This window comes from Astatotilapia calliptera, chromosome 22 (assembly GCF_900246225.1).
Source record: "Astatotilapia calliptera chromosome 22, fAstCal1.2, whole genome shotgun sequence".
Taxonomy (NCBI): Eukaryota; Metazoa; Chordata; class Actinopteri; order Cichliformes; family Cichlidae; genus Astatotilapia; species Astatotilapia calliptera.
The window spans coordinates 9,048,660-9,062,282 of NC_039322.1; the positions used below are offsets into that span (position 1 = coordinate 9,048,660).

General features: G+C 41.9%; 1 protein-coding gene across 2 annotated transcripts; it reads left to right on the top strand.

Moving 5' to 3' along the window:
• Positions 1-198: 198 nt before the first annotated feature.
• tfap2e (transcription factor AP-2 epsilon) lies at positions 199-13,117 on the top strand. 2 transcript variants are annotated; one of them, XM_026156924.1, is made up of 7 exons: positions 199-336; positions 3,258-3,701; positions 5,448-5,502; positions 8,759-8,990; positions 11,357-11,475; positions 12,014-12,152; positions 12,463-13,117. In XM_026156924.1, exons 1-7 carry the CDS (start codon positions 298-300, stop codon positions 12,722-12,724), a joined length of 1,290 nt encoding a protein of 429 aa, XP_026012709.1. In that variant the 5' UTR covers positions 199-297; the 3' UTR covers positions 12,725-13,117. The 2 variants fall into 2 exon arrangements, with proteins under 2 accessions (XP_026012709.1, XP_026012710.1); XM_026156925.1 differs by lacking the exon at positions 199-336 and adding an exon at positions 849-1,129.
• The last annotated feature ends 506 nt before the right edge of the window (positions 13,118-13,623 follow it).

Consider the following 13,623-nt stretch of genomic DNA (forward strand, 5'->3'; position numbering starts at 1 on the left):
TCACCAATCAGCTATGTTTAACCTCTCCACCGCTGATCCTATGGTCCTCACACCAACCGTGACAAAAGTTTTCAGTTGCCCCCCTCCTCGACTCGTGTCACCTACCGCCCTCTTTTGTGTTTTTTCTAACACCCCCCCTCCTCACACCCGGCTCTATTCTCTGACTCATCCATACAAACTACTGCATCGTCTCTCAAAGTAACTCACTCCCCTCTGCACCTTCAGCCTGTCTCCTCTCTTCTCTCCATCCATCTCTAACCCCTCAGCTGCAGCTTGACGTACAGCCCGAGCGCCATCATGCTCTGGAAATCCCGAACTAAAACTGACAACGCGCAGGTAAAGTTTTATTTTCATTGGTGGGCTCTGTGAGTCTGTTATGTTTTATATAGAAGCGCGTAAAAAGGTGCACACGTCTTTTTAAAATGTATTTATTTTTTTTATGTCAGAAGATAATTTAAGTCGGTTCAAACCGTGAAATACTCAAGGTGTATTAAAAAAGTTGAAACAATTGAAATAATTTAGATTTTTAAACCATCCCTCTAAAATTTCGTGCGTAAAAAGACAAACTTTTTAACGTAGACGTTAAAAGAATCACGGGAGATGATTTCCTTGTTGAAAATGTGAATTTTTGAGGGATATTTACTACTAATAAAACCCATCTGGGGTCTTACTTCGTGCGCAAAGCCTGCATGATGCTATTTTAAAAGGCAACAATAAAGCTAACGGTACAATCAGCGTGGGGCAAAACAAGCAAGCGAAGGAATATATCTCTTTAAGAGAAGTGGCTCCTCTCGACCCCTCCCCTTATTCTGCCGGGTGCGCGCAAAACCTATAAGTAGTGCGCTCATGGAGAGGCTGCAGGACTCTGTGTTGTGTTGTACGCGCGTGTTCGTATCTGGCAGCTGCTTTTCATCTGCGCGTAAAGAGCTCCGGCAGACAGAGAGATAAGGAAAAGTAAATATCAGCACCTCTGAATTGAATGGACCTTTAATAAAGGCCTGGATTACATCTGGGAACATTTTTTGTGACACCTTATGAGCCGTGGGAAGCCTTCGACTCCCGTTGAATTTTAAATTTTGGGGATCTGTCCAGACTGGTCCAGATGTTAATCCACACCTATTCAGCTATGGTAAGTTAGACAGAGTCGTTCTGGGTTGTTTTTTGTTTGTTTGTTTTTTTAGTATTTTCAGGGCTGCTGGTGTCTGTTAGTCGTTACTGTAACACAAATTTACAAGGATTTTGTTTTTTGCATTAGAAATGTCAGTAAACCTTATAGAACGTGCGTAAAACAATTGCAGCTGGCGGTAAAACAAATTAACAAAATTGGAGTATATTAAGATACAGAAAAAGACTTAAACAGTGCGTTGAATTCTTTACAGCAGCTGTCAGCTTACAGAGTAATAGTAATTCATGTTTATTGTTTTCTAAATCATATAAGATTTGTGGTTCAACCGTTGCTGTTAATTCGGTTTCCTGTAGAAGTGGTTCCAAAGAATCACAGATACTTCAAAAATTTGACTTTACTGACACTGCGCCGCGCATCTGTCCCAGAGATGCTCTTTGTCTGTCTGCACACGGTCACAGCAGCTGAGACAGTGACCATGAGAAGTCCACACGGTGGAAAGATGCTCATCTTTTTCTGTGTTTTGCAGTTTTTTTATATAGAGAGAATTTGGGGAATAAAATTTGAAATGCACAAGTACGCACAATCAGTATGAGTAATTGTAGTACTGAATATCGACCTTGATCACAAATATGAAAGCCCATAATAATATTAATTTAAAGTTATTAGGTTGCATTTCTTTGAGAGATGATTTGAGTGGGTTTTAATGGCCTGGCAGCAGTCAGTCTCTCTGACATGTTTTATAGTTATGTACCAAAGCGGATCCCGGCTTACATTCTGTGCAGCCGGCCTCCGGGTTCTCCCAAGGATCTTAATAAAAACGCATGGGGAACCATCCCTGAGCCACTGTGGTCCCAGTCTCAGGAACAGTCTGCCTCAGGGAATGGTGGACTGCACCTCAGTGGAGATTTAAAAAAAAAAAGAAAAAGAAAGAAGAAGAAGAAACCCGAAGACATAATTATTTTCACTTTTACTTAAGGTGTCTTCTCATTTGTGGCCCATCAGTTACCTTATAATCTTACCTTTCTTCTCTTTCTTTATTTTTTCTTTATTATTTATGACTCTCGTTTGTTGACATTTTCGATATTTACAGTGTATTTTTTAATTTAAAAAAAACATTTTGCTGTTTGTTGTTATAAAACTTTTGCAAATATCTGTTTGTCTGTTAATTGTTTTGCCCATTCTTTCCTTGTTGCCCGAAATGCACTTTTTCATTCATCTGTGGGTGAAAGGCGGTGCACGAATAAAGCTGTGCCGGGCTGACCGATATCTGCTTTTAAGGCGGCATTTTTGGCAGGGAGATAATGGACATTGTTTCCACCACAACAGCATCGATCAGGTTGACCCAGCTTTGAGAAAAAAATCAAATTTCACCGGGATGCGTGTGTGTGTGAGCCCAAATGTAGGCTAGGGGACTACATGTTTGCGCGCGCACACACACACACACACACACACACACACACACACACACACACACACACACACACACACACACACACACACACACACACACACACACACACACACACACACACAGCGTGAACATACTGGCATCTCTTTTAATAAGAGAGGTCAAACTTGTGAAGTCACATTGAATTATCGTTTGGTTTCGCGCGCCTTGCCAGCCTGAATGAACCCCTCTTTTGCTTTAATTTTCACTCGTGGGGTCAGTTTGTGTTTGTTGACGCAGTCCCTGATTATTTACAGATGGAGCCTCCTCCCGGAGCGACGTGCTGCTGTTGTTATTGTTGCTGTGCGTTACCTGTCCTTTGTGCAGTTCCTTGGTGGCAGTGACCTTTCTGACACTTTTCAACAGCGATGCCAAGGGCGTCTTCTGCCACGGCGCATCACTTCAAGCGCAGCTGCTATTTCCATCCCTCCCTAATGAAATGGAAATATTTATTTATGGATTCACGACTTTTATTTTGGACACATTAAAACTTTTTTTCATATTTTAATTTTGCGTTTTTGTGACTTATTTGTTTCTTTTATTTTTCCTTTTTAAAATCTCGATTCCTTTATGGAAATAACGCTTTGGTTTAAAATATTTTTTCTCTGAGCTCAATGTTTTTAACCCTGAAACTCTGAGCACGTTGAGCTCCTGATATGAAACAAACTTTCTGATTCTCTGCAGGACCGCGCAGACGGACTAAGCGGCTCTTCGCCGAGCGGGCGCCTTTCCCAGCTGTCCTCCCTGAACCAGGCCGCCTACTCCTCGGCTCCCCCGCTCTGCCACACTCCGGCCTCAGACTTCCAGCCTCCCTACTTTCCACCCCCCTATCCACAGTCTTCACTGCCATACTCTCAGAGCCAGGACTCTGCTTATTCCCACCTGTCAGACCCCTACCCCTCCATCAACTCCATCCATCAGCACCAGCAAGCAGCGTGGCACTCGCAGAGGTCGCGCTCCGAGGAAGGGGGGCTACTATCACAGTCTCACCGGGCTTTGAGCCTGGACCCCCGTCGGGAGTATCCAGCTGTCCCGCGGCTGCTGCACGGTCTCGGGGAAGGGGCTGCAGCTCTCGGAGACGGTCCTCTCGGGATGCACCTGGGACATCACGGCCTGGATGATCTTCAGGTGACTTTTTTGTTTTTCCGCTTGTGTTGCGTTGGCACTGCTGCTCGAGAAGTCCGTGCGTAAAAGTCAATCGGCACACGATAAAGACGCACGCATTTTTTCTTAAAACGCTCGTATTTGTTGTGCTTCAATAATTATCCTTTACGACAATGAAATATTTTAAAATTAGCTTATGTAAATAAATACTACTAAATTCTACTAAATACTAGAAAACGCGCAGTGCGGCGAAAAGGCCTCAGGGCAATTTATCTTTAATTCCAAATAAGAGTTTATAAAGATGCAGGCCACACTAAAACATCTACATAAAAAGCGAAACGTGTAATTTACAACTCTGGTAATTAATTTAAAATTATTTTTTATGTTATTTCTTTGTTTTTTTATTTTTTAAAACACCTTCAGAGCTGCAGTTTTATATTTTTCCCTAAAAATTGATACTTTAATTTTAGCGTCTGACACAGAAACAGCAAAGGAAACAGCAGCACGCTGATTTCTCAAGACAAGAGAAAAATATTCTTTAAATTTCTAAATCTCTACATCTTACAGTTGTCTGTTTTCCTGCTTTATCCGTTTGTGCTGGACATGATCAATAACGACATGTCTTAGATGGTTTTTATATCAGTTAATGTTTCAGTTTTATTACTTGAAATCTTTTTGTATATACGTTTTTTTTCTAAGCTTTTTTTAATGGATTATCCACAATAAAAACGATACCCTAAAATATGAATATAAAAAACTGCATTCGTTAAATGAATGATAGCAATTTGGCCTCACTCCATTTTATTATCCACTCCAGCATTATCCTCCGTCTCGCGCAGACACAAAGTGATTCTGCAGCCTTTTTGCCTTCTGCAGGTTTTTAGGGGGAGAAGAATAGTTTCTATGGTTTATTGAGCAGTCAGCTTCCCTGCAGCAGGTGCAGCTGCAGACGCTGTTTGTTGCCTCCTCGCAGAAGAAAAAAAAAACACACACACAGACACACACACACACACCGAGACCAATTGATCTGCACGGTCATTAATAGAAAAGAAACGTCTGAGAGGAGCGCCGGGCGAGGAGTCAACCCGGGCATGTTGCTGTTAAACGCTCCCACTTGACAGGGACTTTTATTTGATTAATGGATTATATCCTCCGCGTTTGAACCCTCTCATAGTGTCAGCACAAAGGAGGCAACATGAGACTCGGGCCCTGCAACATGATTTTACTTTCAATCAGAGAAAACTCCAAATGTTTCTAATTTAGTCTTTGAATCGCTGAGCCACACTTCACTTATCAGTAAATCGCATTTTCTTAAGATTTAAAAAGATATATTTATTTATTTTTACCTAACACATATTATGCAGATGTATTAATGATTTTTATGTTGCTTTATGTTGCTTTTTCTGTCCAAAAAATAGCCTTTGTTCCAAACGTTTTATTGCTTTAGGCTTAAAAGAATTGAAATGAAGTGACATGTCTTCTTTTTGATTAAACAGAAATGTAAACTGCTTTGTGCGTCACAACTTCAACTCATTTACTTTCTCTGTTGCACAAAACAACTTGCACTAAATCAAATTTGCTTTTATTATTTACTTCGATATTGATGGTGCTCATATGTGCTGTGAGGGGAAAGTAAATGTTGGACCTTCCATCTTGCTTTGGCCTGAGAGAGACAAGCTGTATATCTCTGTGTGTGTCTCTGTGTGTGAGTGTGTGGTGGCTCTGAGGCCGGTGGATAAATGATAGTGACTGTCTGTCTGTCTGACACAGGGAATGGAGGAAGGATCAGCCTTGGGCATCCTCGACCACTCTGTCATTAAAAAAGGTAAGAGGTAGAAGAGCTGCGTGTGCGTCTGTGTGTGCACGTGTGCGTGTGTGTGTGTGTCAGAGAGCAAGAGAGAAAAGATCAATTGTGTATGTGTGCATTTGTGTCTAAGTGTGCACCTATATAATTGTGCCATACACGCTGAAGGGGATTTTGTGTTTAGGGGCACTCCAACACCAGCCTCTCTCACTCTCTTGTACTCTCTCTCTCTCTCTTACACACACACACACACGCACACATGAACACACACTCTCTCACACACTATAAATAATTCTGTTTTGCTATTTCATTTGAAGTCAAGAAGTCCTCTAATACTCAGCTGCAGACTTCACCCCAAAGGCACACATTCTTAATGAACTGTTCATGGTCATATGAGAGTGTGTACGTGTGTGTCTGTGAGTGTGTGTGTGTTAGGCTTAGAGTGAGGAGCAGAGAGAAGTGGGGCAAGGAAGAAAAGGGAGGGGAACATGATAAAAGAGGAGTTGTGGAGAAATTTGCAGAGTACGATCACACTAATATTACCGACTCCGAGTGGCAGAAGACACAGGGGCGCGATTAGAAAATTCATGTTGGATTTGTAGCTGGTGTCGAGCGCGATGCTTTGAAAACAGATAGACGCCCTGCTCAGGTGCATTTTTAAAAAAAGGGAGGTTTTGCACAAAAACAGGCTAAAGATGGCACCCACTGTGTTATGAAATGACTGACAGAATAAGAGAAATAACACTAAGCAACATTGGTTCTTTGTTGTATTTCTTTAGAACGAGAAAAACTTCAAATTTAAACATGCATGCACAATAAAAAAACAAAACAAAAACATTCTGTGCTTCTTTTACTGCACAAAACCTTAAAAATCCTAACTGGTCTGGCCGTCCACACCTTAAAGTTTCCCCCGAAACTGCTGCTTGATTTGGTGTAATTCTCCAAATCAAGCCCTGGGAGCGGCTTTACACATTTCTGGTTTCATTCAGACTGCCTGAATCTCTCTGCTGCAGTCATCTGATGAAGTGACAGTGATTCCACTTGTTTGCCAAACGCTTAGAATTGATCAATTACCGCAGCGAGACTCTCCACGGCGAGCACTCGCAGCAGATAGCAGAGCAAACCTAGAGCCCTCATGAATAAGAAAATCCATGGGGGAGAAAAAAATGAGATAGAGTATAAGGGGGGAAGAAGACAAGCAAGGAGGGAGAAGGGGGGGGGGGGGGTACGACAAGTGGGAGGCACACGAAAGAGTCAAGCAAGAGAGTGAAAGATGATAAGAGAAAGAGAGGGAGGGGCAGGGAGATGACAAAGGAGGGGAGCTTTGGAGAAAAACTCTGCTGCTCTGCGGCCTCATCGCCTGGCTAATCGGCTCGTTGTGAATGAGGCGATTTTAGAGATTGTGTGCAGTTTGGGGGAATCTGCGCTGCACAGCAGGGAGTTGCAAAGAGGCCACCCGCCGTTGCGCACCCTCTCAGTGCAACGAGGGAGCTGGCACGCCAGCGTTAGTACAGTTTTACAGACAATGTTTCTTTCAAAAGACTGAAAGGAGAAGATAGATTGCAGAGCCATGAGGCATGGAACGACCACAGGAAGTGAGGCTGAGGGAATTATTATTACATGAGTTAAATAAGTCCTCAACTTCAACCTTCAACTAAAAGATCTGATTCTTTCACATGAAAGAGACATACGTGCAGATTGATTCAAGGTTTCTTTAACCAGAGATTCTTTTGGATTTCTAAGATCTTTGACTGCTTCATTTTATTCCTTAACCTTCAAAATTTTGAGTCCTGATCATTGAGGACAGCTAAGCCTAACACTGTGTGTTATCGCAGTATGCCTTCTTCTTCTCCTCCTTCGGATGTTCCCTTCAGGGATTGCCTGCTTGACTGATTTGCATCCATCTCATCCTCTGTCACACCAACCCTCTGCATGTCCTTGGTATCTGAATATGAGATTTTTGAATAATTATTAATAATTATAAGACTCAAAATGATGAGCATCAAAATCTATTTATGCTCCCCTCCACAAAAATATTGGCTTAGGATTTAAAGTTTCTCGTCATCATCATCGTCATCGGTGATACTCAGACTAGAGATTTAACTGTGTGTATCTCACCTTAAAGGACTGGATCTCCTAAATTAAAATAAATAAAATAAAACAACATATTTCCATGTTCTTTGGTCACTTAAAGCGCTCATCACAAACCACATAATCCCCATTTTGAGACTATCCAGGGACCTTTATAGCCTGTCAGCCCTCATTTCGCTCTCTCTGTCTTCATTTCCTGTCCTCTCTCTACCGTTAACTCTATATAAACATGTCTATCTCTCTCACATCGCTTCACTAAATCCCAACAGTTTGAGTTTATTGTTGATTTTGCACGCACAACATTGCAGTGAAGGAGGATGGAAATATGTCTGTGCTGCTTATATTCAAATTTAAAAGCAAAATAATTCAACAAAGACAGTCTCTTCATAACTCTGGATGACATATAGTTAGCAGTTTTTATTACTGTGCACATAAATCGTTTCTAAAGGAGCATGCTGATGTTTTAAAAGTCATTTGGCCACAGTGTGTGAATACGGAGAAAACTGAATCTGTGGCAGGAGGCGAAAATTATAGACATATAAATCTGAAAACACTAAAGATTAAAGCACAATGAGAACACATTAAACAGACGAGGAGCAGATCTAAGGACTCTTTGTATCCTTCCAAGGAAATGCAGTCTTAAAGCAAATCGTCTGACTTCCTTCACTCTTCTCAATTCAGAGGATTTCTGCTCAAATAGAAAGTAATTTCATCATCGCCCAACATAAACATTGGAGAAAACAAAATCTGCCCCTGCTGCTCAGGTAGCAACAGGTACACTGAGTGTTACACCCGAGTAGCCTTCGATTGCTGACTCTGGCCAGTCACCTGAAGGTTTCTCTGTGTAACTTCTTAGCTCGATTTAAAATAGTTAAGTGCAAATTGAGCTCTTCGAGGTGCGAAGCGAAGCTATTTAAGAATGCGCAGTTAAAATGCAACCACCTGCAGCTTAAGGAACAGAATCAACAAGCAGCGCTCCAGAATTAGAGCTGTCGACGCAGGGGAGAACATTGCACTGAATAGATTAATCAGGAGGGGAGGAGCACGCTGTCACACAGTCATTCACACAACACAATCGTCGCCACACATGACATATGTTAAGATTGATGATCTGTATCCTTTTATCCCTCCTCATCCAGTCTTTGTTGCTTTAATAATCACCTTTCATCCCCCTTTTGCCCCACAGTTCCCATCCCGTCCAAGCTGAACGGCTCGTCCCTGTCCGCCTTGTCCATCGGTAAGGAGGGTCTCGGAGTGGGGTGTGTCTCCAACCCGGCAGAGGTCTTCTGTTCAGTCCCGGGTCGCCTGTCGCTGCTCAGCTCCACCTCCAAGTACAAGGTGACAGTTGGGGAGGTGCAGAGACGCCTCTCCCCACCTGAGTGCCTCAACGCTTCTCTGCTGGGAGGAGTCCTCCGCAGGTGAGAAGCAGACGGGGAACGAGAGGGTGCGACTTAGATGTAAAGATGTTTTTATTTAGTTGTGCTTTAAAGATTAAAGCACAAGAAAAATACAAACCTTTTCTTTTTTTAATGAATGGAAAAATGCTAACTTTACCTCATTAGGACCCAAAAATGCGGTAAAACGGAGCAGTCCCCAGCAGGAGCATCTGTTACTGGTTGAACTGGTTGAATTTGATCTTCTGTAACAGGGATGTCACACTAATTTTACATCATGGGCTACATGAAACCTAGTTTGATCTTAAGTAAGGCGTCAGGCCAGTGAAACTCTTCTTTCTGTCAGTGTAAAGAAGTTCAACTACACATTTAATCCCAGAGATAAGAAGAAGCTCCGACAGCCCGACTCTTTGGACTTAATTTGTAAGAAATTAATATGTAAAGTTACAGAAAAGATTTTGGTAGCTTTCATGTCCAAGACTGTTAGGTAATTATAAAACAGAAAGTTTTTGTTAATTCACAGAAAATGTAAAAAAATAAAAATAAAAAATCTGTATATAATAATAAATTTCTGCATTTGACGGTGAAAAAACAAGAACTATTCTGTCATTTAAATGTTTATAATTAATAAATTTCTTTGGTATAGTATGAGTGTCCATGGAGGAGATCTTCATCTGTAGGAAAAAGCTCTAAAACATGATACAAAATACAGTTTAAAGTCCAAAATATTTGCTCTTCTCTAAATTTTCATGGGCCGCCCTTTGTGCCGGATTGAAGTCTTTGCTGGACCCATTCTCGCCCCTGGGCCTTATGTTTGGTACCCCTGCTATATAATACGCTTTACCTTCTAGGTGCTGCTTTATGACACAACACAAAGCAGGAAAATGCACATGTGACTTGTTTATCTTCTTCAGAGAGGTATAAAAAACCAAACAATAACCAGGATTTATGGGAAATGTAGTCTAGAAACACAACAGCACAAGAAAACTACACAGGAACTACATTTTCCGTATTTTTGACCTTTGAGCGTGGGATCAAGTTACCACTCCAGTCAGGCTCTTTTATCATCAAATAGAGGAGAAATAATAAACGAGGACCAACAATGACCATGATATTTAAAAATGAAATATTTATATAATGGCAATAATAAACAGAGTCTAATAATGTTTAATATTATGATATTATGAATTATGAATCACACAGCTGTCATTTCAGTTCTCTCTTCTGCACTTCATTAATATCTCTATTGTGAATTCTTTTTGGCCACATTAATCATGTCGCGTTAGTTATTGTAACGGTCTCACTCTTTACAATACACGCCATACATTAGGACGTTTCTGCTTTCAGCTTTTCAGAATAAGATTGATTTTAGTCTAACTACAGGACCAGCGCCGAGGACCCAAAATGGGTCATGAGACTAAATCACAAGAGAAGCAATGCGGTTTAATGAACTACGGCCTCGGGGCGAGAGAACAACTTCATGATTTGAGTTGCAGGCTGAAATACTTTGAGAGGACATAATTAAAAGATCTAAAGGGCCGTAAAAACCCAGTGCCTCCCCTGCAGAGAGATACAGATACCCCAGTGATAACAATACATCGCTGCCTATCACTTTGAGGTACCGCTGCTTAATCCACTTTATGCTTTTGCAGATTAAGAAATGAACCCTATTCCAATTATTTGGTACCTGGTTACTTTGGAAATTGGTGCAGTGTTGCAGATTTTGAAGATATTTGTTTTATTCTGTATGTTTGTTATGATTTGGTTCATTTTTATGAATAAATGAATTTATGAGAAATGAATATTTTAACGTGTAAAACATTACAGTTTGTAAAGTGGCTTAAACTCGCATATGATGCATAAATCAGTCCCTATTTCATATTAATATGAAATGTAGAAATATTTAAGGGATTTTTTGATAACACTGCCTTACTATGCTTCTTCTAAAGTAGTATTTTTAATGCAGAATATCTTTTTACACTGTAGAATTACTTATTTCATATATTACTGCCCATCATCTACCTTAAATTTAAAGGTTATTGCAAAGAAAATCGTATGTGTCTCCAAACATAAAGTCTATATGAATTATGTGTTGAGGTCTGAAGAGCTTTAGTAAATCAACAATGAGCAGGATTCATTGGCTTTAAATTTTACTTGAATATAAAGAGGCAAAGCAGAAAAACATTGAGAAGAATACTGGATAGCATCAGAGCTGACAGGGAACATAGGGAGAGTTTAGCTTCGTGCACACACACACGTACAGAGGGACACAAAGAAGCACACCACAACAAAAGTCATAAAGACAAACACACTCGCACGCACGCACACACACAAATACACAAGAAGCATCTCCTAAAACTGCTCCCTCTGTTTCCCTGTCCCCCCCTCAGGGCGAAGTCAAAGAATGGTGGCCGCTGTCTGAGAGAGCGTCTGGAGAAGATTGGCCTCAACCTGCCCGCCGGGCGACGCAAGGCAGCCAACGTCACTCTGCTAACATCTCTAGTGGAGGGTAGGAAAAACACACATGCAAACACACACGCACACATATATACACAGAGGCACGTACACATATACAGTGACCTGCATACATCCTGACAGATAGAGACACATATTCACACAGCAAAATCCCTGCGTGAGCACACATGAATAAACAGCCACAGCATGGATGGCTGCATGCGTGCGCACAAGTGCACGCACACACACACACACACACACACACACACACACACACACACACACACACACACACACACACACACACACACACACACACACACAGACATGGAGGGTGTCCTTTAAAAAACTGCAGCTGTAGCCAGAGAGCAGTGAACTGTTTGAGTGGTGAAAGTGAGCGAAGTGGTTAGTGAGTTTATCTTGACCTGACCCGAACAGTCAGTTGTGTATATTTAAAAGTCTTTATCTGAATAATTACTTGATTTAAACTAAACTGAAGCCCTGAACGTGAAAAAAAAAACAACCCATAAATCCATGTGCAAATTTCAGCTCGAGCTTCTTTTTAATCCAAACTCCCTCTTCTCCTCGTTCAGGTGAGGCCGTCCATCTGGCGCGCGATTTCGGTTACGTGTGTGAAACAGAGTTCCCAGCCAGAGCCACGGCCGAGTATCTGTGCAGGCAGAGCGAGCCGGACCAGCTCCCAACGCGACGCAGCATGCTGCTCGCCACCAAGTGAGTGGCTGGTCTCTTCTTCTGCTCATTTCACTCTTGAATTAATCTTGCATGAAATAGCTTTTAAAGCATGAGGCTGGTGATATTCAGCGTTTCTTCTTGCTTTCAACTAACAAAAACCAGCGCCATTCTGTTTCTCAGAAGTGGTCAGACATGAAGATTTAAAAAGTTAGTTTGTGTGTTGTTTGTGGACTGCAAGAAGAATGATGAGATCATTATAGTTGCCATTTAAAGAGAACTCCTGTTAGGTATGAAGGTCTAACAGATCACGGTCGAATGCTTCTAAAAGGCTGATCTTGTTTCTTCTCAGGGAAATCTGTAAAGAGTTTGTGGACCTCATGTCCCAGGACCGCTCCCCGCTAGGTGCCAGTCGACCCACCCCCTGCCTGGAGCCGGGCGTCCAGGGAAGCCTCACCCACTTCAGCCTGCTCACCCATGGCTTCGGTACACCCGCCATCTGCGCGGCGCTCTCCGCCTTCCAGAGCTACCTGATGGAGGCGATCAAATTGCTGGACAAAGGAGAGGGTGGAGGGAAGAGCCACCACGACAAGGAGATGAAGCACCGCAAATAGAGGGAGGGGAACACATGTGTGGATGAATGCATGGATGGATGGATGAGAGGCAGAAGGGAAGAGAAAAGAGGGAGAAAAGACTTGACTGACACCCTCTGCATCTTTACCTTTGCCCTCAGGATACAAACTGAGACTTTTACCTCCTCGAAACCTCTATAGCCCCTCCCCTCTCACTGAGGAGGCGGGGCTTATGATGATATCTGTACTGTAATGTGTGTCCACAGCCACCTCGCTCAAAATGACGCATGGACCTCTCTTCTCAGTAGCTGGTTGGTGTCACGATGGCGTCTTTTCAGGATGAGTTTTCACTTATGGCAGTATGCTTTTGGTTATTTCCCCCTGCCTTTTATTTACTTTGGTAAACATGCCACTATTATGTGTGTGTTAGAAGCCCCCGCTGTCATCACACACACACACACACACACACACACACACACACACACACACACACACACACACACACAAAGAAAGTTTTAACTGAACTCATCTGGGAAGCGCCATAAGCCATATCCGAGACAAAAACCTGCTCTTTGCCCCTCTCTGGAACTTTGGAAGCCTTTTTGATCCATCCGATTGGACAAACCCAGCTTCCATTTGTAGTCCTTCATGGTGGGTGGTCATGGGAAATCGAGTTCTCTGGATTCTCTAGCAGCAAGGGTGAAGGAAGGCACGAGAGGCAGCTAAAGAAGATTTGTTTTCTTTTATTTTGAAGTACTGCGTGTTGGTAACTTAAGAAAATAACACAAATCATTTTGTACTTTCTGTGTATGTTTATTATTAATGTTATTACTGTTGTTATTATTATTGTATTACAGCATAAATGTAATATATTATTAAAGAATTAAGAACTGAGTGGTGGAGTTTCTCGTTTTTGATACAGTATAAAAAAAACAACAACA